Source organism: Symphalangus syndactylus, chromosome 1, assembly GCF_028878055.3.
Source record: "Symphalangus syndactylus isolate Jambi chromosome 1, NHGRI_mSymSyn1-v2.1_pri, whole genome shotgun sequence".
NCBI lineage: Eukaryota > Metazoa > Chordata > Mammalia > Primates > Hylobatidae > Symphalangus > Symphalangus syndactylus.
In genome coordinates, this window is record NC_072423.2 from 77,213,336 (window position 1) to 77,240,231 (window position 26,896).

At 41.2% G+C, this 26,896-nt stretch overlaps 1 protein-coding gene across 3 annotated transcripts in view; it reads right to left on the bottom strand.

Moving 5' to 3' along the window:
* PIEZO2 (piezo type mechanosensitive ion channel component 2) overlaps positions 1 to 26,896 on the bottom strand; it is a 479,216-nt gene that overhangs the window by 393,023 nt on the left and 59,297 nt on the right. For all 3 annotated transcript variants that reach the window (XM_055238811.2, XM_055238801.2, XM_055238791.2), the window contains exon 2: positions 2,537 to 2,632. In XM_055238811.2, coding sequence (XP_055094786.2) covers positions 2,537 to 2,632 — 96 coding nt within the window. The remainder of the gene's footprint in view (positions 1 to 2,536; positions 2,633 to 26,896) is intronic.

Sequence of the window (26,896 nt, forward strand, 5' to 3'; positions counted from 1 at the left end):
ATGTTCTTTGAAACCAACGAGAACAAAGACACAACATACCAGAATCTCTGGGACACATTCAAAGCAGTGTGTAGAGAGAAATTTATAGCACTAAATGCCCACAAGAGAAAGCAGGAAAGATCCAAAATTGACACCCTAATATCACAATTAAAAGAACTAGAAAAGCAAGAGCAAACACATTCAAAAGCTAGCAGAAGGCTAGAAATAACTAAAATCAGAGCAGAACTGAAGGAAATAGAGACACAAAAAACCCTTCAAAAATTAATGAATCCAGGAGCTGGTTTTTTGAAAAGATCAACAAAATTGATAGACCGCTAGCAAGACTAATAAAGAAGAAAAGAGAGAAGAATTAAATAGACGCAATAAAAAACGATAAAGGGGATATCACCACTGATCCCACAGAAATACAAACTACCATCAGAGAATACTATAAACACCTCTATGCAAATAAACTAGAAAATCTAGAAGAAAAGGATAAATTCCTCGACACATACACCCTCCCAAGACTAAACCAGGAGGAAGTCGAATCTCTGAACAGACCATTAACAGGCTCTGCAACTGAGGCAATAATTAATAGCTTACCAACCAAAAAAAGTCCAGGACCAGATGGATTCACAGCCGAATTCTACCAGAGGTATAAGGAGGAGCTGGTACCATTCCTTCTGAAACTATTCCAATCGATAGAAAAAGAGGGAATCCTCCCTAACTCATTTTATGAGGCCAGCATCATCCTGATACCAAAGTCTGGCAGAGACACAACAACAAAAGAGAATTTTAGACCAATATCCCTGATGAACATCAATGTAAAAATCCTCAGTAAAATACTAGCAAACTGAATCCAGCAGCACATCAAAAAGCTTATCCACCATGATCAAGTGGGCTTCATCCCTGGGATGCAAGGCTGGTTCAACACACGAAAATCAATAAACGTAATCCAGCATATAAACAGAACCAATGACAAAAACCGTATGATTACCTCAATAGATGCAGAAAAGGCCTTTGACAAAATTCAACAATACTTCATGCTAAAAACTCTCAATAAGTTAAATTAGATATTGATGGGACACATCTCAAAATAATAAGAACTATCTGTAACAAATCCACAACCAATATCATGCTGAATGGGCAAAAACTAGAAGCATTTCTTTTGAAAACTGGCACAAGACAGGGTTGCTCTCTCTCACCACTCCTATTCAACATAGTGTTGGAAGTCGTTTTTAAAGCACTTTATTGTGAATGCACACACAACCTTCTTTCTTTGAAAAAGGAGCTCCAAACCGTAGAATAGTAGTTGCCTGTATGCTATAATCTTGTTTTTCAGGCCAGAAACTATTCTGTTTATGCTAATTCCTTTAGGAATGAGGCTGTGGTGGGTGGGGTCCCATTAACAATGTATTTTTAGTTTTATAAGGATTGCATAAACTCACATTTGTCTACCCTTTATATGCATTGTGTATTAAGGATTTAGGTGACTTAGAATTACTGTTATTTAGAGACAGGAAAATCAACATGCCATCTGCAGTCATAACTACTATGATGAAAGATCATAATATGCCTTATGAAGTTTACAGAGAATGAGAGGATGGGAAAGACAGAGTCATTATTTGTTGTTCTGTGTACACCGTGGTCTTTACTTCTTTTTCTAAAGAGTTCATCACTAACAAGGAAATCACCAATGACCTTTCCCACACCACTCCATAGATGGGGTCAAACAACTTCCTTTTCCTTTCATGTAAACATACGGCCATTGCACTCACCTACGACATTTGGCACAGACCGTACTTCTCATAACGGTAGTGTTTTGAAAAAAAGACAATGTATTAAATTAATTCAGTTTGGTTTAATTTTAATACTTGTGACAGAACTTCAAGTTGAAAAATTCACAAACCAGAGCATGTTTCCTAATTAGAGCCTCATAAATTATAGTCATCACTCTATATTCTATGCCTTCAAGTTCTTATACAGTAACCAGAATGGGAGCTGAAGTGTTGCAGAAACACACTTGACGAACTGCATCTCCAAATCAAATTATTCTCTTTCATTATGTTATTGAGACATGTTTAAGAAACCTCAACTAATGTACGAAGTTATGGCTGGGACCAAGCTTCCTGTAAATGGCTCAGAAATGTCAAATACTGCTCAGCCTCTTCCAATCGCCACCACACTGACCCCACGACCCAAAAGACAAATGCATATACCAATGTTGTCATGCCATTTGTCTTATTTTATTGACAATACTTTGAGTTAGTGTTAACTAGCCAAAACATTCCAGTGATACTGCCATGCTTACTATGAAGCCCTGATAGGGAATTTGTTAACTGTGTAAGTGACAAACATGCATCACAAACAACTTCAAACAACTTCTATACAGCTCTAATTAGTGTAGTTCTTAAAATGTTTGACACCCACTCCATGCCATACTAGCCCTGCTGCATAGATAACATCTCTGCCGTTGGATAAAGGCCATCCCAAGGAGCCCAGCAAAATACATTCGGACTGTATAACTCTATGGTATGCAATAACAAAATTCTCTTACCTTGCATCGTCGTTTTTGTTGGTTCTGAGAACAGAGGAATGAGCAAGAGGTAGATAAGGTAGACAAAGGAGAGCCCATTGTATCGGAATGCACATGCTGTGGGTGGGAAGAGAGAAGAGAGTGAGAAGATCATTAACAAAGGCAGGTTGACAAAACCAGGGGTGCATAACAAAAAATGGTCTCAGATGTCACTGGATCAAAGAGTGTCACTTCCTGAATAGATATGTCAATTAAGAAGTAATAAATTAGGTATTTATTCTATGTTCATCACTGTGTTGAGCATGACGAGAAACAGATAATTAAAATACATCATCACCGGTCTTAAAATCTAACCAAGAAATCTGAAAGTAAAAGACAAAACTATTAAAAATAATAATAGCTACAATAATTTAAGGGATACATAGTATAAAAAGATGTAAATTGTGACACCAAACACATAAAATGTTATTGGGGGTGGACTATAAAAGTGCAGACTTTTTGTTTTTTTTGTTTGTGACTGAGTTTTGCCCTGTTGCCTGGGCTGGAGTGCAGTGGCATGATCTCGGCTCACTGCAGCCTCTGCCTCCTGGGTTCAGGTGATTCTCCTGCCTCAGCCTCCCAAGTAGCTGGGATTACAGGCGCACACCACCACACCTGGCTAATTTTTATAAATTTAGTAGAGACGGGGTTTCGCCATGTTGGCCAGGCTGGTCTTGAACTCTTGACCTCAAGTAATCTGCCCGCCTCAGCCTCCCAAAGTGATGGGATTACAGGCTTGAGCCACCGCGTCTGGCCTAGTGCAGGCTTTTTATATACAATTAAAGTTAAGTTGTTATCAGTTTAAAATACTCTGTGATACTATAAAATGCATTATGTAAGCCTCATGGTCACCACAAAGCAAAAACCTATAGTAGATACAAAGTAGACAAAAAGTACAAAATCAAAGCACACCACTAGAGAAAAATCACCAAATCACAAAGGAAGACAGCAAGAGAGAAATAAATGAACAAACTGAAGTACAAAACAATCAGAAAATAATAAACAAAATGACAGTAGTAAGTCCTTAGCTACCCATGATTACCTTAATACAATGTATACTATTAGGTGATGGTTACACCAAGAGCCCAGACTTCACTACTAGGCAATATATCTATGTAACAAAACTGCACTTGTACCCCCTAAATATATAAAAATAAAAAAGAACATTTTTTTCCTCCATTAGGCCCTATTAGGCCAGTGGAGAAATCTAGCAATAAAAAGCAAATGTAAGCATACTTTAAGAAAAAAAAAATTACCTTGAATGTAAATGGGTTAAATTCTCCAATCAAAAGACATAGCTTGGATGAAAGAATTTTTTTAAAGACCCAAGTATATGCTGCCTTCAAGAAACTCACTTCACATTTAAGAATACACAGAGACTGAAGGTGAAAGGATGGAAAAAGATATTCTATGCAAATGAAAACCAAAAGACAGCAGGGATAGCTAGACTTATATCAGATAAAATAGACTTTAAGTTAAGAACTGTAAAATGAGACAAAGAAGTAGAGGGATCAATTGTAATGGTTGTAAATATATATGCACCCAAGATTGGAACATCTACATATAAAAAGCAAATATCAACGGATATAAATGAAGAGATAGACTATAATGTAATAATAGCAGGGACCTCAATATCCATTTTTACAAATGGACAGATTATCCAGACAGAAAATTAATAAGAAAACATCAGACTTAAACTACATTTTTGACCAAATGAACCTAACAGACACATACAGAACATTCTATCCAACAGCAGCAGAATACACATTCTTTTTTTTGTTTGTTTGTTTGTTTTGAGACGGAGTCTTGCTCTGTCCCCCAGGCTGGAGTGCAGTGGCACGATCTCAGCTCACTGCAAGCTCCGCCTCCCGGGTTCACACCATTCTCCTGCCTCAGCCTCCCAAGTAACTGGGACTACAGGCATCCGCCACACGCCTGGCTAATTTTTCATGTTTTTAATGGAGATGGGGTTTCACTGTGTTAGCCAGGATGGTCTCAATCTCCTGATCTCATGATCTGCCTCAGCCACCCAAAGTGCTGGGATTACAGGTGTGAGCCACCACACATGGCAGAATACACATTCTTCTTAAGCACACATGAAGTATTCTCAGAATAGAGCATATGCTAGGTCACAAAATAAGTCTCAACAATTTTAAGAAGACTGAAATCATATCAAGTGCCTTTTCCAAACACAATGGTAAGAAACTAGAAATCAAAAACAGGAGGAATTTCAGAAAATTTGCAAATACATGGAAATTAAACAACATGCTCCTAAACAGTCAATGAGTCAAAGAAGAAAGTAAGAAAGTAAAAGGGAGATTAGAAAATACCTTGGGATTAGCAAAATTGGACACACAACATACCAAAACTTATGGAATCCAGCAAAAGCAGTTCTAAGAAAGAAGTTTATAGCAATAAATGCTTACATAAAAAAGAAGAAAGGGCTGGGCATGGTGGCTCACGCTTGTAATCCCAGCACTTTGGGAGGCCGAGGTGGGCGGATCACAAGGTCAGGAGATAGAGACCACGGTGAAACCCCGTCTCTACTAAAAATACACATACACACACAAAAATTAGCTGGGCATGGTGGCAGGCGCCTGTAGTCCCAGCTACTTGGAGAGGCTGAGGCAGGAGAATGGCGTGAACCCGGGAGGCGGAGCTTGCAGTGAGCCCAGATCGCGCCACTGCACTCCAGCCTGGGTGACGGAGCAAGACTCCGTCTCAAAAAAAAAAAAAAAAAAAAAAAAGAAAGATCTCAAACAACCTAACGTTACACCTCAAGGAACAAGAAAAAGAAAAGCTAACCAAGCCCAAAGTTGGTAGAAGGAAAGAAATAACAAAGATCAGAGCAGAAACAAATGAAATAGACACTAGAAAACCAATAGAAAAGGCCAACAAAACTATGAGTTGGTTTTTTGAAAAGAAATAAAATCCACAAACCTTAGACTCAGAAGAAGAGAGAAGATGCAAAAAATTAAGATCCGAAATGAAAGAGGAGACATTACCACTGATTTCACATGAATAAAAGGATTACAAGAGATTTCTACGAGCAATTATACATTAATAAACTGGATAACCTAGAAGAAATGAATAAATTCCTAGCAATATACAACCTACCATGATGGAATCATGAAGAAATAAAAAATCTGAGCAGACTAGTAAAAAGGAGATTGGAATTGGTGATAAAAAGTCTCCCCTCAAAAATAAATGAATAAATAAATAAAAGCCCAGGACTTGATGAATTCTACCAAACATTTAAGGAGTAATAATACCAGTTCTTCTCAAATTCTTCCAAGAAAATTAAAGAAGAGGGAATACTTGCAAAGTCATCCTATGTGGTCATCACTACCCTGATACCAAAACCAGACAAGGATAATACAAGGAAAGAAAACTACAGGCCAGTGTCCTTGATGAACATAGATGCACAAGTACTCAACAAAATGCAAGCAAACCCAACTCGGCAAGGCATTAAAAGGCTCCTTCATCATGATCAAGTGGGCTTTATCCCAGGGATGCAGGAATGGTTCAACTTACCTATAGCTGTCAATGTGATAAACCACATTAACAGAATGAAGAACAAAAACCACATATCTCCTCAAAAGATGCAGAAAAACTATCTGACAAAATTCAACACCCTTCATGGTAAAAATTCTCAACAAATTACATATAGAAGAAATGGACTTCAACACAATAAAGGCCATGTGTAACACACACACAGCTGATATCACACTCAACAATGACAATTTAAAGCTTTTCTTTTAAGACCAGAAACAAGACAAGGATGCCTACTCTTGACACTTCTATTCACTGTGGTACGGGAAGTCCTAGACAGAGGAATTAGGCAAGAAAAAGAAATCAATACATCAAAATTGGAAAGGAAGAAGCAAAGCAAATTTGTCTGTTTGCAGATGACATGATCTTATATTAAGAAAGCCCTAAAGATTCAACCAAAAAATTGTTAGAACTAATTAATTCAGTAAAGTTTCAAAATACAAAATCGACACAAGAAAATCAGTAGTATTTGCTATATGCTAACAATGAACTATCTGAAAAAGAAATTTTAAAAATCCCATTCACAATAGCTACAAATAATACTTAGAAATAAATCCAACCAAGGAGGTGAAAGACCTATAAATGGAAGAATATAAAACATTCATAATAGAAATTGAAGAAGACACAAATACAGTCATGGACCTCTTAGCATCAGCAATATGCTCTGAGAAATGCATTGTTAGGTAGTTTTGTCCTTGTGGGAACTGTGTGCTTACATAAACAGAGATGGTATGCCCTACTGCACACCAAGACAGTATGGTGTAGCCTACTGCTCCTAGGCCAAAAACCTATGCAGCATATGTTACTGTGCTGAATACTATAGGCAACTGTAATACAATGGTAAGGATTTATGTATCTAAAGAAAAAGTACAGTAAAAATATGGCACTATAATCTTAGGGGACCAACCCCACAGACTGTCAGCATTCCTGCTTGGTGACTATCAAGGGGCATGGAGATCAAGCCCTGAACAGAGATGTTAGTTGAAATAATAAGAAAAAATGAACTCTCTGAAGGAAAGAACACTAAAGAGAGGCACGAAGGAGGCAGGTGTTTGTCTTAGCTTTGACTACATGTGGGATGAGAGGGGGCAAGCAAACTGGCACATAGGAAAGAAAAAAGCAGCAGAAAAATTCGAGACAGATATGAGAAAAACCAGGAAAGCCTAGCTTCACAAAGGGAAAGGTTCTCCCAAAAGAAGTCCACTGCAACGGGGAGACTAGACTGTCGTGACTGCCGGTAAGGATGTCCTTGCAGGCCCTCGCAGAAGGGCTTCAGCCCAGAAGGAAGGAAGGAAGGAAGGAAGGAAGGAAGGAAGGAAGGAAGTCAACCTATGAAAGTGCAGTGAACGTGCTGCCACAACCAGGAAGCTGGAAGCAAGAAGGGGAGGCCCGGGAGACTGAGCAGAGGACACCAGGGAAGAGACTGGGCCTAAGTGCTCCTGGTCACAGAAGTGCTGAGCATCAGGGACTAGGGCGCAGTCCAGGCTGAGGGGACACATCAGGATGAGAGTTGCGGGTACCCAGACAGGAAGACCAGATCAAGAAGCACTAATCCCAGAATGCAGACAACAGGAGCATAGCACACTCCAGCCAAGGGTCTGCATTAGAACCCGTGGTGCCTGCTTCCACGGCTGATTCTAGAAGTCAGCGAGGAAAGAAGCAAAATGCAATAATTTTATTGCAATAAAAATGCAATAATTTTATTGCAATAAAAATGCAATAAAGCAAAATGCATGGGAGAAGAGAACAGGAATCGAAAAGAAGTTCTTTTTATCCCAAAGGAGTCATGCACATATTTGTTGCTTTCTACACCACTCCCCACATCCCAACCTCCTCTTAAAGATTCAAAGCAGAAAGAAATGTTCACACCACAGATTGGAGTGACAGGCAAATACAGGTGATCTACAAGAACAAGAACACAAGCTTGGATTCTCTTTCCAGCTGCTTTTTCTTTCCTGCTTATTTCTCATCCAGAGTTGAAGTCTTTTATAGAACATTGTAGAGACATTTGGTCATTCATCTGCCAACAAACATGTAGTGAGCACACACTGTGTGATGGGCATTGTCCCAGGTGTTTGGGCTACATCAGAGAGCAAAACGGAAATGAGAGATCGTGCCCTGCCTTTGGGAGCTGACGTTCTGGTGGGGAGACAGTAGTGAACAATGGGCATAGTCGAAGGCAAAGCATGTGGTCTGTTGGAAAGGAAGTGCTATGTCCACAAGAAGTCCAGCCAGAGAAGGGAAGGCCGCAGCCTAGGGGAAGGCAGGCTTGCAGGGCAAAGTGAGGGTGAAGCCCAGAGGTGAGGGAGGTGATGAGCTGAGTGAGTGATTCCCGTCAATTCCCGTAGGAGAAGCACTCAGGCAAAGTGGAAGCAAGCCTGACCCCTCCAACTCGCTGAAGACAGCCCCAAAGAGGCCAGTGTGCAAGCAGAGGCCTCCAGGAGGCTGGATCATGCCAGGCCTTGCAAGGGCTCTGGGGACTTTGGTTTTCCCTCTGAGTGGCCATGGAAGTGATCATTCTTCCCCTGGGTTTGGGGCTGCCTGGCTCCTGCTATGTTAGCAGCTCCAATTTCCCACCTGTGCCCATCCTGCGCTCCATGCTACTGCAAAACTACATCACCTGCATCTGCCCTGTCCTTTCTGCATCAGGCATCTTCCTGCACAGCTCACATGCTTCCCCTCCTGGAAGCTGTCCAGGACCATACCCTCCTCCAAATGAGATTTCTTAGTCCCTGGTGCCCCCTCAAGCATATGTCTCATCCAGCACCCCTTGCATGTACTTCTACGTCAGTGGGGCCCTTCAGGGTAGGGTAGAATCTTTGTTATCTCTGTCACCTCCATACCCATTACTGTATCTGCTCCAGAGTAGGGCATCATGCTTACAAAACAAATGAATGAATAAAAACAAAATGAAAACAACTTGAGGACATCTAAAAGAAACTGCAGGGTTTCAAGGTATGCAGAATTTCTGGTGGCAATAAAAACACCCCAATTGACATGGCCCCCAAATAAAAATATAATAAATAGAACATTTCTCTTTTTTTTAGCCTAGGTGAGATTTTTTAATGTTAATCCATGTTGGACATAAAATTACCTAATTCTGTGAATTTCTGGGTCAAAAGAAAAATAAAAGTGGCTCGTATGATTGTACCATCTTAAAGAGCATGCACAGTGCATGTAACTATTCATTTGTTAGTAATAGCTCATACTAATGTGCTTACTGTGTGTCAAGCCCCGATCTACGCATTTCATGTCAATTAACTCTTGTAGTTATTATCATCATTTTACAAAGTCTTTTATTTCTTTTTACATGTGAAGAAGCAGATCCAGTGGGTACAGCTATGTAGCCTGGCTGAGGTTTGCACCACTGCAGTTGGGATCCTGAGTCTGTGCCGTCTTCAAGAAGCGCATGACCTCACCACCATACCACATCCTTATTCTGTGTATCTTTCTCACCAGTTAAATGTCAAGGGCTGAGTATGGTCAAGGCTGGGCTAGGATTACAGGTATGAGCCACCGCCCCCAGGCAACAACTGCTTCTTTGTCAAGTGTGATATTGCCTCAGACCCCTTCGCGCACCCTCTGCACTTAGCACAGGGCCCTCTGTGAACATGATGGCAAATGCTCTGTATGTATGTTGTTGTTTCAAACTTTTATAACTTTGCTATGTAAGGCTTTATATTATTTGCAACCAAAATACATATATTAAGGAAGATTTCCTATGATTAACTTCGGATGTGGGAGAACAGAGCCTGGTCTTGGTTTCCCACATCACAACCTTTTAGTTACCACTATTTATAGCAAAGTCCAACAAGCTATGGAGAGGACAAGGGTGGCCCAGGGTGGTGGGCAGCCTCTAAAACCACCCCCAGTGGTCCCCATCTCCTTGTGTTCACATCCATTTGTGCAATCACCTCTTCTTGAGTGTGGGCTGTACATAGAGACTCACTTATAATGAACAGAATACAGTAAAAGTATTGGGGCACCACTTCCACAGCTAAGCTACAAAAGGGCTAAAGCTTGTCTTGAGCATCCCCTCTCCCTTGCTCACCCTGTGGGAAGCCAGCTGCCGCGCTACATGTGTCCTGCAGAGAGGCCCATGTGGCAAAGGACTGGGGTTTCCACCCAAAAGCCACCCGAGTCAGCTTGGAGGCAGGTCCTGCTCTGACAACGTGCTCACTCGAGTGACCCTGGATTGCAGCCGCAAGAGACATTGCGCCAGAGGATCCAGCCAAGCCACACCTGAAGTCCTGACTCCTAAGAACTCTGAGACAGTGTTTGTTGTGTTAAGCTGCTAAATGTATGCAGCAATTTGTATGCAGCAATAGATAACCAGTGCACAAACTAAAAAATAAATAAAATAAATAAAAAATAAACCACCTCCAAAAATCCAGCTTCACTTACTTTTCATTTGATATCATCCCATTTGACCAACGACAGTCACAATTTTTCTTGATGTATGTGAAGATGCTACCCAAAAGTTATCCAAAACTACGAGGGCTTTAAATGCTATTATTTAAGTGAGTTATCTCCATCTAGGGCAAAATATGCCTTTGAACTTGGCAATATGGCACATTCAAGCTAGAAAGGACTTAGAAGGCAAATAACAACTGCTTCTTTTTTTTTTGGGGGGGGACAGAGTCCGGCTCTGTCACCCAGGCTGGAGTGCAGTGGTGCAATCTTGGCTCACTGCAACCTCCACCTCTTGGGTTCAAGTGATACTCCTGCCTCAGCCTCCTGAGTAGCTGGGACAACAGGTGCATGCCACCATGCCTAGCTAATTTTTTGTATTTTTAGTAGAGATGGGTTTCACTGTATTAGCCAGGATGGTCTTGAACTCCTGACCTCATGATCCGCCCACCTCAGCCTCCCAAAGTGCTAGGATTACAGGCGTGAGCCACCGCACCCAGCCAATAAGTGCTTCTTTATCAAGTGTGATATTGCCTTTGTTCAAGATCTGGAAACATTTAAAGCACATTCATTCCTTTTCATAATGAGCGATCATATTCTTGCTGCACAATGTCCCCTGACACCCCACCTTTCTTGGTGGATTCTCAGGGAGCTGTACCTTCATCCTCTGGCAGCAACAATGTTACCATTGACAGAATAACAAAAATGCAGGTCAATGTGTTTCAAGGAAAAAGATTATTTGCTTTAGCTAAGGTGCTTTAGCACTGTAGTTTCCACTATTTGTACGTGGTTTTAACCATCCAAAATTATACAACAGCTGACAGTAATTCCCCAAACAAAAGACCTTGCCAGGCCTGAAGAACTCACAATCAAAAACTGAGATAACAAGTTATCAAGTGAAGTGCTTTATCAACATTAATACTGCCATGTGAATCGTAAACACTTGGACTTGCCTCATTCATGAGTTTTATTTTCCAAAGATGAAAGATGGTGTGCAATTTGGAAAAAACTCAAGAAGTAGGAAAAATGATCGATTTGACTTTGACAATTTACAATGTGTCAATATAGATGGGGGAAAATCTCTTGCAAATATGAAATGGTTAAGGTGGCCACATAACATTTGTAAAAATACTTGTGTTGCAATAGATATAGAATAATTTTCCTGTTACTGCACTATGTACGTAAACAAAGAGGTTTATGCACACTTTAATTTACCATTCTATAGTAGCTCAAGGCAGTAATTTTAGATTATGCTATTAAAGGTAAGTGCTCTCAGAGCTGAATTTTTGGCAAGATGTGCCCTTCCAGTTCCTTTATCCCTTTAGCAAGGCCAAACAAGGTCTCACTCTTAATGGCCTAGGCAACAGTGCCTTAAATGTTTAGAACCTCCATTTCTACTAAGTGTGTTTTAAATGCTCTTTATTGCCTCAAGGAGCTTTGTTTATTTTAACAGTTGCCACAGCAGTAGATAGGTAAACATTACTCCGAATAAGCAACTTTAAAACCAACTGACAAAACAGTTCTGTAGGTCCAGGAATTCTAGAAATTGTTTGTATCTTTAATAATTTTCTTTCTGTACTCTGAAGCAATTGATTGCTTTTAAAAGGACATTCTTTCAAAATTATGGTTATTTTATGAATAGAAAAAAAGAGAAATAGCTGCAAAGTATTTACAATAGAGCAGGAAAAAAAAATTAAACAACCGTAGATTTTTTTCCTGAGGAAGCAAACCTGTCAAAGAAATGAGAGGAAGGAAAAAGGCCGTTATGTCACATGATTCATTGTCTATCAGTGTAGAATTCTTTCCCCCATTATCTACTCTGTTTTTTTTTTTTTTTTTTTTTGAGACAGAGTCTGGCACTGTCGCCCAGGCTGGAGTGCAGTGGCGCAATCTTGGCTCACTGCAAGCTCTGCCTCCCGGGTTCACACCATTCTCCTGCCTCAGCCTACGGAGTAGCTGGGACTACAGGTGCCCGCCACTATGCTCGACTAATTTTTGTATTTTTAGTAGAGACGGGGTTTCACCGTGTTAGCCAGGATGGTCTTGATCTCCTGACCTCGTGATTCGCCCGCCTCTGCCTCCCAAAGTGCTGGGATTACAGGTGTGAGCCACCGTGCCCGGCCTACAGATATATTTCAAATAAGAAAATATGCTCTCCCATTTAGTCATGTTTTAACATTACATTTTCATCCTGAAATGTGTGAAGGCTGACATTGCTGCAGTGTGTCAGCACAACGCTGAACTGATCAGTCAAGTATTCCTCACACTTCAAGAAAGAGAAACACAGAAACATTGTATTCTACATTAATTTCATTAAATTATTTAAAAGAATGTGATTTTAGGGTAAAGCCTAAAGGAAAACAAGACTTTTATAAGATAATAGATTATAAGGACTTGTATTAGAAAATCATAACTACTACTCAATTTCCTAAAATTTTGAAACCAATCTAAGGAAAAAAATCCGGTAAAACCATCTTATTTATAAAGGAAAAAAGACTTTGGTCTGAATTTTCTGCTTTTTCCAAACAACTGGAGATACTATTTGTAAACTACGCGTTGGAACAGATGATTACTAAGATCTTAGTTTGTTTTTTTTGGCCATTAGTTTAAAAATTTGTTGCCTTTTAATTTAGTATACAAAGGTAGGATTCTGTTATCTATGTTAACATATACACTTATCAGATCAAATATTAGCAACAGTATTAAGCAGTATATATATAATTTCATATCATATATTAGTAACAGTACATATATAATTTCATATCAAATATTAATAACAGTATTAAACAGTATGTCATATCAAATATTAATAACAGTATTAAAAGTTTCACTGAGTTTTCTAAACTCATCCTGATTGAACACAGTTTGCATAATTTTAAAGAAAGAATAGCAGTGCTTCTTCCTCCTTTGAAATATCTTTTAATATGTTCTTCATCATCTTACAAGTGCACCCATACAAAGTTGTACTTAAAACCCAAATCCTTGTGTTCAAGTTTGGCCATATTTATCTTCCATAATTGTCTCTGATCTGAGAGAATAGCACCACACATTGCCTCTCATAATTGCGAATGAGGAAATAAAGCTTTTATGCTCATACATAATTTCTTAAACTATCAGACAAATTATACTTGAAATTAGACCTATTTCATTATGAATATAAAGAGCCCTTCATTGAAATCCACAGTTCCTAAGCCTACCAAAATAAAACTTGCTCTCTTACCATTATGATGAATAAGAATAATTAGGGGGCCAACTGGGAGCTAAGAAAAGGTCAAATATTAAAACTGCTTATTAGCCTGCTCATCTTAGTGGCTTTGTCATCTATGGAAGTGAAGAGTTAGCATTTGTAGACTGGAGGACTTTGTAGCTTGCTTTGGTTTGTGTCATGGTATTTGCTGATTTAGAAATCACTAATCAGGCCAGGTGTGGTGGCTCATGCCTGCAATCCCAGCACTTTGGGAGGCAGAGGCAGGAGGATTGCTTGAGACCAGGAATTTGAGACCAACCTGGGCAACATAGTGAGACCCCCATCTCCACACAAAAAAAGAAAAAACTAGCTGGGCATGGTGGCGCATGCCTGTAGTCCCAGCTACTCTACGTGGGAGACTGAGGTGGGAGGATTGCTTGAGTCTAGGAGTTGGAGGCTGCAGTGAGCTGTGATCGCACCACTGCACTCCAGCCTGTTTCAGAAGTTCTCTCTTTATAGATTCATAGAGATTTCAAGTTTGGGAAGTTGTTACTCCATTTTCATTAATATCAGTACTTTTAAACTTTGAACCACTGATCTTGGTAGTTCTATATGTCAAAGCCAGGTAGATATTAACACGTTCGGTTCAACATAAAATAAAGTGGGAATGGCTTACTAGACTGTGTTACAAAGTATCATTCTTCATTTTCAAAAACAAGAGAAATCAGTTTCAATCTTATTCAGTCCCCTGACATTCAAATGCCAAATGCTCATCCCTAAGCAACTGGAAACAGCAATGGAAAAAGGGGTGATAGCCAAGGCCAGAATACACACACATACACGCAAAAACACAAGCACGCACACACACACCCACACACATACACACCACACACACAAACACAAACATACACACACAAACACATATACACATACACACCACACACACACACCACACACACACATACACACAAACACATACACACACCACACACACATATACACACCACACACACATACACACACACACTTGTATGGGCTTTATGTAAGTGGCAGTGGCTTTTTATAACAGGATTAATTTACTGCCTGCCAGTTTCCTACTTTCAAGAACTTAGTAAAAATAGAATTTCTTGTAGACTTTTACTGTAGACTTTAGAATATTCTATATTATTATTGGCAGCATCCCCCTTGGACTGAGGTGTGCATTAACATGAAAAGGAATCAATTCAACTAACTATAATGCAGTCCTATTTCTTTCCAGCACATGATGCGACCCAACATTACATCTTAACAACTAATACGGCCGTAAATTGATTAAAATTACTGTTTTATCTTGATGAATTTACTTTGACATTGTCTGCTTCTTCCTGGGAACATCCTCTTCCCTGACATATATGGAACTATCGCTATTGCTTTCAAATATTTCTGTTGCTAGAGAAGTAGACACACCTTTTATGGCATGAATTCAGGCTTGGACTATGTCTGGGGATTATGCTTATGATACCATACTAATGAGACACATGCGGCCTCTGACCACAGTGTGAAAACCTCGCTCCCAGAGCAACATCCAAATAGCAATGAATTGGATGAATGCCTCAAAATGAACCTCTTTTGCCAGATCTCTTCAGTCTCTACCTACTCCGCGTCTTTGGCCTTACATTTCGTCGAATCACAGAGTCTGTGTCACTGAGAATGGAGAGGGGTGTAAAAGAATCCTTGCAGGGACCAGTCAAAAGAGATGTTTCCCAGGCTGCCTCAGCCTTCTGCTCTATTACCCTTCTTCTCAGTCTACACCACAGCGTCATACCTTAGAAAGTTATGGTAGTTAAAAAATTGCTGGTGGCATTCTTTATTCAGAAAATTAGAGTAAGTATTCCAATAACATTTTTGAGCTCACTATAGGTGTTTCCATCAGCTCATGAACTTGAGATTGTTTGATTTTGTGATCACTAGATTTAAAAAATCTCAGATCTCCTAAACCCAGGCATAGACGTTGTTTCACTTTCCCTGGCCCATTGTTCCACCATATATTTACTAAATGGTGCATAATATTTCACAACTCTCCCTGCTTTCTCCTAAAGTGAGGCTGCTTTGGTATCAGCGTCTACCTCCAAAAAGTAGATATGACTCAAGAGCCCCTGTGAGTTAAGATGGATGGTTTAAGTCAAAATTCCATAGAGGCTAAGTTAACCTCCACAAATATCTTTGCTAGACCACTTGGCAAACTTTTACTGGAGGACAGGTAGGTTACAGAACCCACCACTCTTGGCCTATCACTTGAAAAAGTCAAGCAACAATGTACCCTTTTAAATGCACCTCCAATTCTAGCCAAACTCCCCTATTAGTGATTCCTCAAATATGTTTATCAGCAGGCCCCAGGCCACTTTGGAACAGGGGCTGTTTCCTGTTCATTACTGATTAGTCCAGTCTCTACTCCATTTCTGCACACAGTAAGCATTCAGTAAATATTTACTGAAAGAATAAATTAATTCCTGCCTGTTTCTTTGCCAACCTGGAATGCCCCCTGCCCAACAGTAAACCACAAATTCATAAGCATCCTTCAAATTAGCTCAACAGTTTGTCTCCTCCCTCAGAATGCCCTCATAACCTTAAAGAAAAGTAACATTTTCTGAATAAAAAAGCATGTCTACCAATAAAGGAATAATTCAGTAAGGATTATCATGCAATGGGAATTCTGTGCAACAGTTACAAAGAATGACTGTTGCAGTGTGCATGGGCATGGAATGATGTTCACAATGCAACAAGTGAAAAAACTAGGTTGTCAAATTGTTTATAGTAGGACCGACCTATTAGGTAGATACAGTCAATATCCACCATTTAGAGGAAGTAAGGCTCAGAAGGATGCATACATTGTCCGGTGTCAAGGAAAAACTGGGAACTAAACCCAGTCAGGCTGTCTCCAGATCCCCACTCCTAACCACTCCACACTGCTACCTCTCTCATTTACACAGAAAACACCTATAAAAATAACAGACTATTAACAGTAGTTGCTTCTAAGAAGAACTGAAGGAGGGAAAACTGTGGCTTTTTATCTTTATCATGTTAAAGGTTTTCATGATGTCTATGTGTATATTTTGTATTTAAAAAATAAAATTAAATCTAAGGAAAATATTGTCTCTTCCACCTCAGAATACCCATAGCATTTTGGTTTTAACTCTCTTATGACATCATTACATATGGCCTTGTAGAATTTCACCGTCTATACATGCTACTTCCTTGATTAGATTGTAACCCCGTTAAGAGTAGGGCTTTGCCACTGCTGTGTCCTCAGAGAACCTAGCATAGTGCCTTGCACATAATAAGTCTGTGATGATGGTGCAGAATGAATAAAGGAATAAAGGGGTTACCTTCCTTGGCCCTCAAAAACAGGGCATCAGGCCAGGTGCAGGGCTCATGCCTATAATCCCAGCACTTTGGGAGGCCGAGGCGGGCAGATCATGAGGTCAGGAGATCAAGACTATCCTGCCCAACATGGTGAAACCCCGTCTCTACTAAAAATACAAAAATTAGCCGGGTGTGGTGGCATGTGCCTGTAGTCCCAGCTACTCAAGAGGCTGAGGCAGGAGAATCGCTTGAACTCGGGAAGCGGAGGTCACGGTGAGCCAAGATCGTGCCACTGCACTCCAGCCTGGCAGCCTGGCGACAGAGCAAGGCTCTGTCAAAAAAAAAGAAAAGCAGAGATATCAGAGGAAAGTTATCACACCGGACCAATGGAGTCAACGTCCAATAGCTTCACCAAATTGGTTATTCTGCAACATACCATCTGGCTAACATAATTACATGGCTACAATAACAATATTAAAAAGGAATTTGATGAAAGTGCTGGAAAAATAATATTTGGGTAATAATTTCCACTTAGGCATCCAGAAAGAGGCAAGAAACAAGAAGATTTCCTGAGTCATGAACCTCTTTCTGTCACAAGAACTTAAGCCCAGGGAGGTTCTTTTGAAAGGCAAAGGTGTGTGAAGCTAAGCTCCAAGACTTAACCATGTTTTTCTTACAAATACATTCAATGCAAATTCTATTGAACCACAGCAGACACTTTGAGACTTTGGTCAGCTTGCAGGGGTAAGAAAGATATTTATTAACCACATATACAAAGAAAGTGGAAAAATACACTTTTCCAATGCCCATCATTAGGAAACATGGAAACTCATCACATGAGTCCCAGTGGGCAGCCAGGAGAAGAGGAAATCAAAACTGTAATCCCAATCAAGCTGTGTTAAGCAAGTCCATTGACATCCTAAGCCTCAAGGTAACTTCATAAAAATGGAACTAAACCATGTGTAATTTTTTTAAACACTAATAAAAGCTAGTTCCATCAGAAGTGCTTAACTAACACATGGGATGCATTGCCATGATTTCACTGACCTCCTGAGCCATCCTGGGGCCACTTCTCAGCCAGAGGGACCGAGTTCTCAGCACTAGCCCAGCGTGATCTGTGGGCCAGGCTTGGATGCCTAGCTCAGGGCACTCTGTGCAGAGAAGCAAAGAAAAACTCTGAACTGAGACCAAAAGTTTCCCATTGGCCATTTGAAAGCAAACACACCCTACTCAATTCAACTTCTTCTTTTTTTTTTTTTTTTGAGATGCAGTCTTGCTCTGTTGCCCAGGCTGGAGTGCAGTGGCGCAATTGTCCAGGCTGGAGTGCAGTGGCGCAATCTCAGCTTACTGCAACCTCCACCTCCTAGGTTTAAGCGATTCTCCTGTCTCAGCCTCCTGAGTAGCTGGGACTACAAGCACATGCCACCACGCCCGGTTAATTTTTGTATTTTTAGTAGAGACAGGGTTTCACCATATTGGTCAGTCTGGTCTCGAACTCCTGACCTCAGGTGACCCACCCGCCTCAGCCTCCCAAAGTGCTGGGATTACAGGCGTGAGCCACCGCGCCCGGCCTCAACTTCAGTTCTTTTTCTTTCTCCTGCAGACAAAAATGGGAAGGAAACTTTCAAAACTAAACTTGAACAGTTTGGGGTGGGGTAAATTGCATGCTGCAGCTACTTTGTCAGTAAGACCTAACATAGGAAATCTAATTAAGACTTTATATTGACAACTTAATTAGGATGGCAAGGGAAAGGAAATATGTATGACAAATACTAACTTTCTTCTACTCGAATATATACCATTTTAAGGCTGTTTCATATATATTTTTTCTTTTTTTTTTTTTTTGAGATGGAGTCTTGCTCTGTTGCCCAGGCTGGAGTGCAGTGGCATGATCTCAGCTCACTGCAAGCTCTGCCTCCCGGGTTCATGCCATTCTCCTGCCTCAGCCTCCCGAGTAGCTGGGACTACAGGCGCCTGCCACCACGCCCGGCTAATTTTTTTGTATTTTTAGTAGAGACAGGGTTTCACCGTGTTAGCCAGGATGGTCTTGATCTCCTGATCTTGTGATCTGCCCACCTTGGCCTCCCAAAGTGCTGGGATTACAGGCGTGATGTTTCATATATTTTTAAAACTTGGTTAGCTCTTCCTTGGAACAAATGAATCCTGAGAAACAAACAATTTTTAATGTTTTTTCTCAGAAAAAGAACTAGAGTATATGTGTGAGTGTGTGTTTCCTCTGCTATCATCTGGAACATGTTAATTTTTGTTGCAGATTGCCCAGAATTACAACCCGGAAACCAAAGTAAAGCAAACTCCAGTCTTCTCAGTTTTCTTTAAAAAGTACACCCTGGGACCTCAAAATACCTCTCTCCAGATTGTAATGAGGGACATTTCAAAGGAAAAGACCACAATTTGATTCTATCATATTATATTAAACACATAGGATGCGGGAATGCCAACCGCACCTGACTGATGGAATTGGCAGCATCCTGTGAGTCAGAGGTGGCATCACCTTTCATAGAAGTTGCCCTTATGGATGTGGACGTCACCTCTTGATTCTGCAGAGTTCACTTAGGCCATTGCTTATGGTTCTGGGTGGCCCATGGGATTCCCATGCTAAGCATCCATCACTGTTCTCTACCTTTGCATACCTTGCCTGAAGCTGGTATAAAGACAGACTTCTCTTAGGCAAATGTGAATATGCTGACTTTACAGATGAAGACTATAGGGCCAAATGACTTGTATGTCTTAACTTCATTTTATGTCCAGCTACTCTAAAAAGCTACTTGTGGTTTTTTATATTAAGAGGGAAATATTTGTATTCACTTAGAGGCCAGGATCAGAATTTCTCTCAGAAGAGGAGCTATATTTGTTTGGATGTTTTCCTTGGTAAATTCTTGGGGTAGAATGAGAGATTGAAGGAGTCCAGGTAAGGGCAGACTAGAGAGAGGAGAAGCCTGTACACAAAGGGGGAGCCACTCAGGTGGTGCCAGCCTTGCAGGGCACGGTGTGGGCTCTTCCCGTGACATGCAGAACTTCGAAAGTTACTCATGAAAGGCTTGGTGCAAGAGTCTGAGGGCACAGTTTTGCCTTTAATCCGATGTGAGGCAGAATCATTTAGGACACTTAGTAGGAATCCTCAGGCAGAAGACTTAGAGAATTTGCAGAAATTGTCCTGAGATCTCTAGGCTCTCCGGGGCTAGAGGCGCAACTAAGGTTCAAGGAACAGGAAAGCTTCATGTGACAGCCAGCTGTATACTTGTTTGATATCAAAACAACCAGTCTCTTTAATCAATTTTAATTAAATAATCAATTCAATTAGAGAAAGGAGAGGGCCAGGTGCGGTGGCTCATGCCTGTCATCTCAGCACTTTGGGAGGCCGAGGCGGGCTGACCAGCTGAGGTCAGGAGTTCAAGACCAGCCTGGCCAACATGGAGAAACCCTGTCTCTACTAAAAATACAAAAATTAGCCAGGCGTGGTGGTGGGTGCCTGTAATCCCAGTTACTTGGGAGGCTGAGGCAGGAGAATCACTTGAACCCAGGGGGGTGGAGGCTGCAGTGAGCCGAGATCACATCATTTTACTCCAGCCTGGGCAAAAGAATGAAACTCCGTCTCAAAAAAAAAAAAAAAAAAAAAAAAAGAGAGAGAGAGAAAGGAGAGGCAGGAAAGGGACCCTACTTATTTGATATCTGGTAGAATTAAATGTTTTCTTTATCATCCTTTGTTGAATCAATCAAATTTCATACGGCAAGTGCCTGGTGCCACGGACAGTAACCTGCTAGCACTGTCAGGCTTACAAGCCCTTCTTCCAGGTGAGTTCCAGTACAGTCCTGTGAAGCAGGAACTGGCATCATTCTTCCTTCAGGGAAGGAATAAACAGGAGATAAGAGAGATCAAGTGATCCCAGGAGGAGGGGGTTGTGTAGCCAGAATGCAAAGCTCCAGCCCTTGCCATGGAGGCCCCCTTTCCTCACCTCCCACGGGCCTCCTCCTCTGTCTTCCCTCCCGCTTGAATACATGGAGTTGGTTTGAGTGGGGATCCCCATGTGATTTGATTTGATTTACCCTTAGCAACTTTGATCCTGCTTTTGTTTGCTATTTTCATTACCAAGAACTCCATTTCAACAGTTTCAGATGATGAAAACTCCACCAGACATCATCCCACCAGCACATTAGAGCTTCTCAGTTGTGAATTTCAGGAGATGAGGTTTGAGACACGACAGAAGGAAACACTGCTCCCAGGATCAGCTTTCTAGTACACAAGTGTGGCCAGGCCCCTCCTTTGCCTCAACAAGTTGTTAGAGACTAATGGTAATAACAATTACTGCAGTAAACCGATCTGTCACCTATCAGCTGTCCTTATGTCAGACACTTCACACCATTTGGCTCTTTGGTTCATCTGCTTCACCTCCTTCACCTGGAAGGTGGCTGCCATGGAGCAGACCTGTGAAAAACAGCTGCTAAGTAAATGAGAGAATAACGGAATAAATTAACACATGAATATATTTGTTTCGTTTTCACAAAGTTCCACAAGGTATTGTCATTTTTATTTTCAGGATGAACATAAGAGGACTCAGAGAGGATAAATATTTTGCCCCAAGGATTATCGGTAGCTAGATCTCCTAGATCACAGTCCCAAGAATCAAAACTGGACCAGCCTGACTCAATTTCAGACTCCTCCTGGTTCCTCACAGTGACTCTCCCCAACCCCAGCTACCCGGTCCCAGCATTCCAGACCCTTTAAAATCTGGACAACCCATCTCTCACGCATCAGACCTCATCACAACACAGACTCCAGTCACCTGCTTGCCCTTCCTAAGACACTCCAACATCTTTCATTCCTCCTTTCCTTTTGATGTGCTGCCTAATTTCCTGGAATATTTCTCCTCGTCCTTCCCCTTGTAACGTATCAGGCAAAATGCAGCTCCAAGCCCATTTGCTGACCAAGCTTCTCCACCCAGCCCTTGCCACATGCAACCCCTATTCAGGGGGCTCTTAGTACACACAGGTTTTAGTGTTTGATGTTTAGATTGTTCGTTGGCAATAAACTAAAAGCCAGTACTCCTATCTTGATCAATTATGAAATTGATCTCCTACCCTTCCTTCCTCCTGAGTCCCTTTCTCCCTTCTCTATTAAGGCTGCAATTTCCTAGACGTTAACTGGAAGCTAAATATGGAACAGCAGATATCACTATGAAAATATAGAAAAAAATTTTTTTAAAAAGCTTACTTAAATTGTAATGCTTACTGGCACTCAAAAGTGCTACTTTGGGAAGAAAGGAAAAAAACGGAGAGAGTGGAAGAGAGGGTGGGAGAAAAAAAGGGAGGTAGGGGGTATAATGGAAACCCTATTGGTACATGTGGTCATCTGAAGCCCGTGTACTACCCAGGACAGACACTATAAATTAATCCTCCTGCATTTCCAGCATCAAGTACAATATCCTGACATAGAGTGAGTGATCAATAAATGTACATTGTATGTAATTGAATTGACATGACTTACAAAAAATTATAATGGCATACAAAGAATTTTAGAAATTGATATGTCAGCAATGGGTAATATTAAAATTATTGGTGTCATAAAAATTAATGTGAAGCTGACTTTTTAAAACGTCATCTTATTTATCCTAATGATGAGAAAATTCAACATAGAAATCTCAAAACAGGGCCGGGCACAGTGGCTCACGCCTGTAATCCCAGCACTTTGGTAGACTGAGGCAGGCAGATCATGAGGTCAAGAGATCGAGACCATCCTGGCCAACACGGTGAAACCCCGTCTCTACTAAAAATACAAAAAATTAGCGAGGCGTGGTGCGGGCGCCTGTAGTCCAGCTACTCGGGAGGCTGACGCAGAAAAATGGCGTGAACATGGGAGGCGGAGCTTGCAGTGAGCCGAGATCGCGCCACTGCACTCCAGCCTGGGCGACAGAGTGAGACTCCATCTCAAAAAAAAAAAAAAAAAAAAGGTTCTTTAAGTCTCAAAACAGGCTAATGAGACTGATAAATAAGTGCAAAGCATACAGGAGGAAAATTGTATTGTTATTTTTGTTATGAAATATCCACACAAATTTACAAATTTGTCAGGACTGATTCTGAAGGAATTGGTAGATATGAAAAACACTAGTATATTGTGATAATGGATCCCTGCTGCTCCAGCCAAACTTTCTTACAATAAAAAAGAGACAAATAATTTCGGGTTTTTTTAAACAGGAAGAGGAGCTAAAAATGTCATATTTAAAGGAAACAGTCTTTTTAATTCAAAATTGTTCCTCAACCTCCAAGGTTTTTTTCCCCAGAAAACAAAATGCCTGTCATGTATGTTTTAGATTAAAATGAGTGGCCAATCTCATGTGTAGCATGGCAAGAAATTGGCCAAATCCACCTGCTATGGTCTGAATGTTTGTGTCCCCTCAAAATTCCTATGTTGAATCCTAATCCTCAAAGTGATGGTGTTAGGTGGAGCTGTTGGGAGGTGATGAGGTCATACGCATGGAGCCCTTGTGAGTGGGATACATGCCCTTATAAAAGAGACTCCAGGGGACTCCCTTTTTCCACCCTGTGAGGACACAACAAGAGGCGGCTGTCTATGAAACAGGAAATGGGCTCTCACCAGACACTGAATCAGCTGGTGTCTATACCTCAGGCTTCCCAGCCAGAAGTGTGAGAAATAAATGTCTGTTGTTTATAAGCTGCTCAGTCTTTGAAATTTACTTACAGAGGCAGGAACAGACAATGACACTACCCTCAGTGTCATTTTCATCCCTGAGCACTGTCAGATCTTGGCTTATGCCAGCCCAGGGCCAGTCCACCTTCTCTGCAGGCAGCGTCCCCTGTAACATAAGCATCTCTCTCCCAAGCAATGCACTTGGCTTTTCTTCATTTTAATCTAAATATATTTATCTGAGTATAGATAATAAAAATATTTTTCCTCTGCAAATGAGTAAGAACACAGTGTGGTTCTCAAGAAGCTTATGACCTCAATGTCCAGTGGGAAGATCAGCTTTAAGCTCTGGTGTTTCCTGTGAACATTGATAATTTTATTTCCCACCTTGTTTATGTGCCCCTTAACATCACCTAATCACTCTGCATTTTCCTTCCCTCCCTTATTCTTTCCACAGTTTTTCATCAAGATCAACTAAAATCCTCATTTCAGGTTTTCACATGTGCTTCTGTCTACCTCCGTAAAGTTTTCAACTTTTTCCAAGGGAAGCTACTCCAGTGTTTGAATCAAGGCACGCCAATCAAGTGGGCTTGTGCACTGCACAGGCTGAGCACGGTGCCTGCCTTTCCTCCTGCCACCCTCCAAGCACTCACAGAACTTCAGGCACAACAGCCTGCTTGCAGTCCCTGCTGCTTTTGCTTCATTACTGTTTCTCTGTTCCCCTTCAAATGAAGAATGCTGCTTCCTACATTTCCTTTGTGATGCCACTCAGATATCTCCTTCAAGAAGTCACTGCTTGGACGCAGAATGCTGAGGGAGGCACTTCCTTGTCTCTGCTCCCCCTGGACCTTAGGTAGACCTCAATGTATACTTGGGACACTTGAACTATTTGGTTACAAGTCTCTTCCCTACCCCCACAATTGTAAGCCTTTGCAGGCAGAGACTATGATCTATTCATTCCTGTCTCCCCAGGAAATTAATGCAGAGGAGGTCCTGAAATGAATGCATGAAAAGTGGGTTACTGAGTGTCAGTAAGCAGAGGACAGCGCTCCCACTCTGACTGTCTTCTAAAAGCTGCTTTACTGAGGAAACATAGATTAAAAAAAAGTGCCACAACACATTCCTTAAATGAGAAATTCAGAAAATTCTCTGCGACTTCCTATTCATTGGATTTCTATTTTAAACAACACTTCACCTCTGCAATGCAGAAATAAGGGACGTTCATAGGAGAACCCCTTAAGGTCCTAACATGCTTCGATTGAATTGTATTGATCAGTTTTCCTATGTTCTAGTTTTTTAAATTCTTTGATCACTAGCATTATTAATGTATTAATTGTTTTCTTTATCAAATGTACCGTTTCTCACATCAAGGCAGAACACAGATGGTTCCCTAAAATTGTGGGACTGAAGAGAGTGTAATGAAGGGGTGATATTGATTGGTGTAGTCTAGGTTTAGAAGAAGCTACAAAGGAGACTAGAGAACCACAGGGTGGCAACCATTAGCACCCTATCTCCCATCAACCCCCATTGGCTAAACCCAGTCAGAAGCCGGAAGGCAGGAGGGCATCTTAGTGCAACCCATACAGGCCAGCCTCATGACTCACACCAAGGGGGCTCATGGTCTGGAGAAGCAAATGGAAAATATCCAACCACAGTGACTGAGACTGGGGATGAAGACCAGGAGGTGTAAAGAAATGGACTCCAAATGGGAATTAGCCAGGTAACCATGCAAAGAACAGTTTAAATTATCACAGAAACCACTTTTCTAGTGTACTGTTTATCTGTCAGTAACAGCAGTTATCAGTCTGTCTAGGGTTCGTATGTGCATGTGTGCATCCTCTTTACTAGTCAGGGGTCCTTACAACTGTCCCCAGGTCAGAATCTTTGGGGCGGTCCCCTCCACACCTCCTGAGTCCAAATCCTCAGGAGCAGCACCTCAATGACTACATTTTCCCAAAGCATTCCAGGCAATTTAGATGTGTATCATGGTTGATAACCACCCCCTAAGCTCTCAGGGCTCAATTCATCTTAATCTGTCTTGACAACAGAATGCTTAGGCTTATTGAGTAAGACTTAAAACCTGTTGCCGAATTCAGTTAACACAGGAGAAATCAATGTGTCATCAAGCACTTTCAACAGAAAAGATGTAATTGAGTTTAATAATTGAGCTCAAGGTATCATTCACTTCACCAAAAGATAAGCATCCAAGCAGTGATGACAGGTAATGTGCCTGCCCAAACTGTTGAAATTTGTTTTAAGAGATAAGCTTGTATAACTGAGTTTCAAATGAAGACAGGCAGGGAGGGCAGCCATTCCTCTTCCAAGGAATAAAACCTCCAACCGGCATTTCTGAACACTGGGTGGTAGGTACACGTTAAATCCCCATCAACTCCATTACGGGATTTTCCAATTAGCACACAATGTATCCAGCTGGTAGCACAAGATGTTGACAGACAGAGCGTCCATCTCCTCAAACATTCTGTCTTATGCACAAATGCTTTGCAGAGGTCCTCAGGAGGAAAAGGAGACTCTTCACATCTGCAGTCTCTGAGGAGGTGAGTACAAGTCAAATACAAATCTCTACCAGCTCTGTCCAACGAGCATTTCCTGTCTTAGCCCCTTCCTGCAGCCCTCATCTAGCCTCTGATAAAAGTGGAGGCCATTTCGAGTCCTATGAAGAGAACCGATTGGTCTCATGAGTTTCTAATTCCTCTTCTCCTTACAGAGAAGGGAAGAGCATAAGAGTTTAATCAGAGATTCTAAAGTGGGCTTCACAGTATTGACCAGCCAGCAGGGCTCTTCTGAGAAGGGTAGGAAGGGAGAGCAGGAAGCCTGACAACCAGGATGCTGGATTCTGCCGGTTTTTGTGCCTCTTGCTCAGCTCAGCCCAAGGTTCCTCTTTTCTATGGATTCTCCATCACAGAGCATCTGTAACGGTGCCCTTTCCTGGAACAGAAAACAGAGGTCCCCTCTGACCTTTGATAGGCTGGCTGCCAAACTTTATCTGCCAGATTAAATGACAAGAAAGAAATAAAAGAGAGAGAGAGAAGGAAGAAGGAGGGAAAGAAGAAAGGGAGGGAGGGAGAAAGGAATACAAACTGCTGGGCAAAAAAACAAAGTGAAACGTAAGTATCTATATTTGGCTTTAAGCTCGGAAATAGAAGTGAATGAGAGGCCACTCAATGCAGGA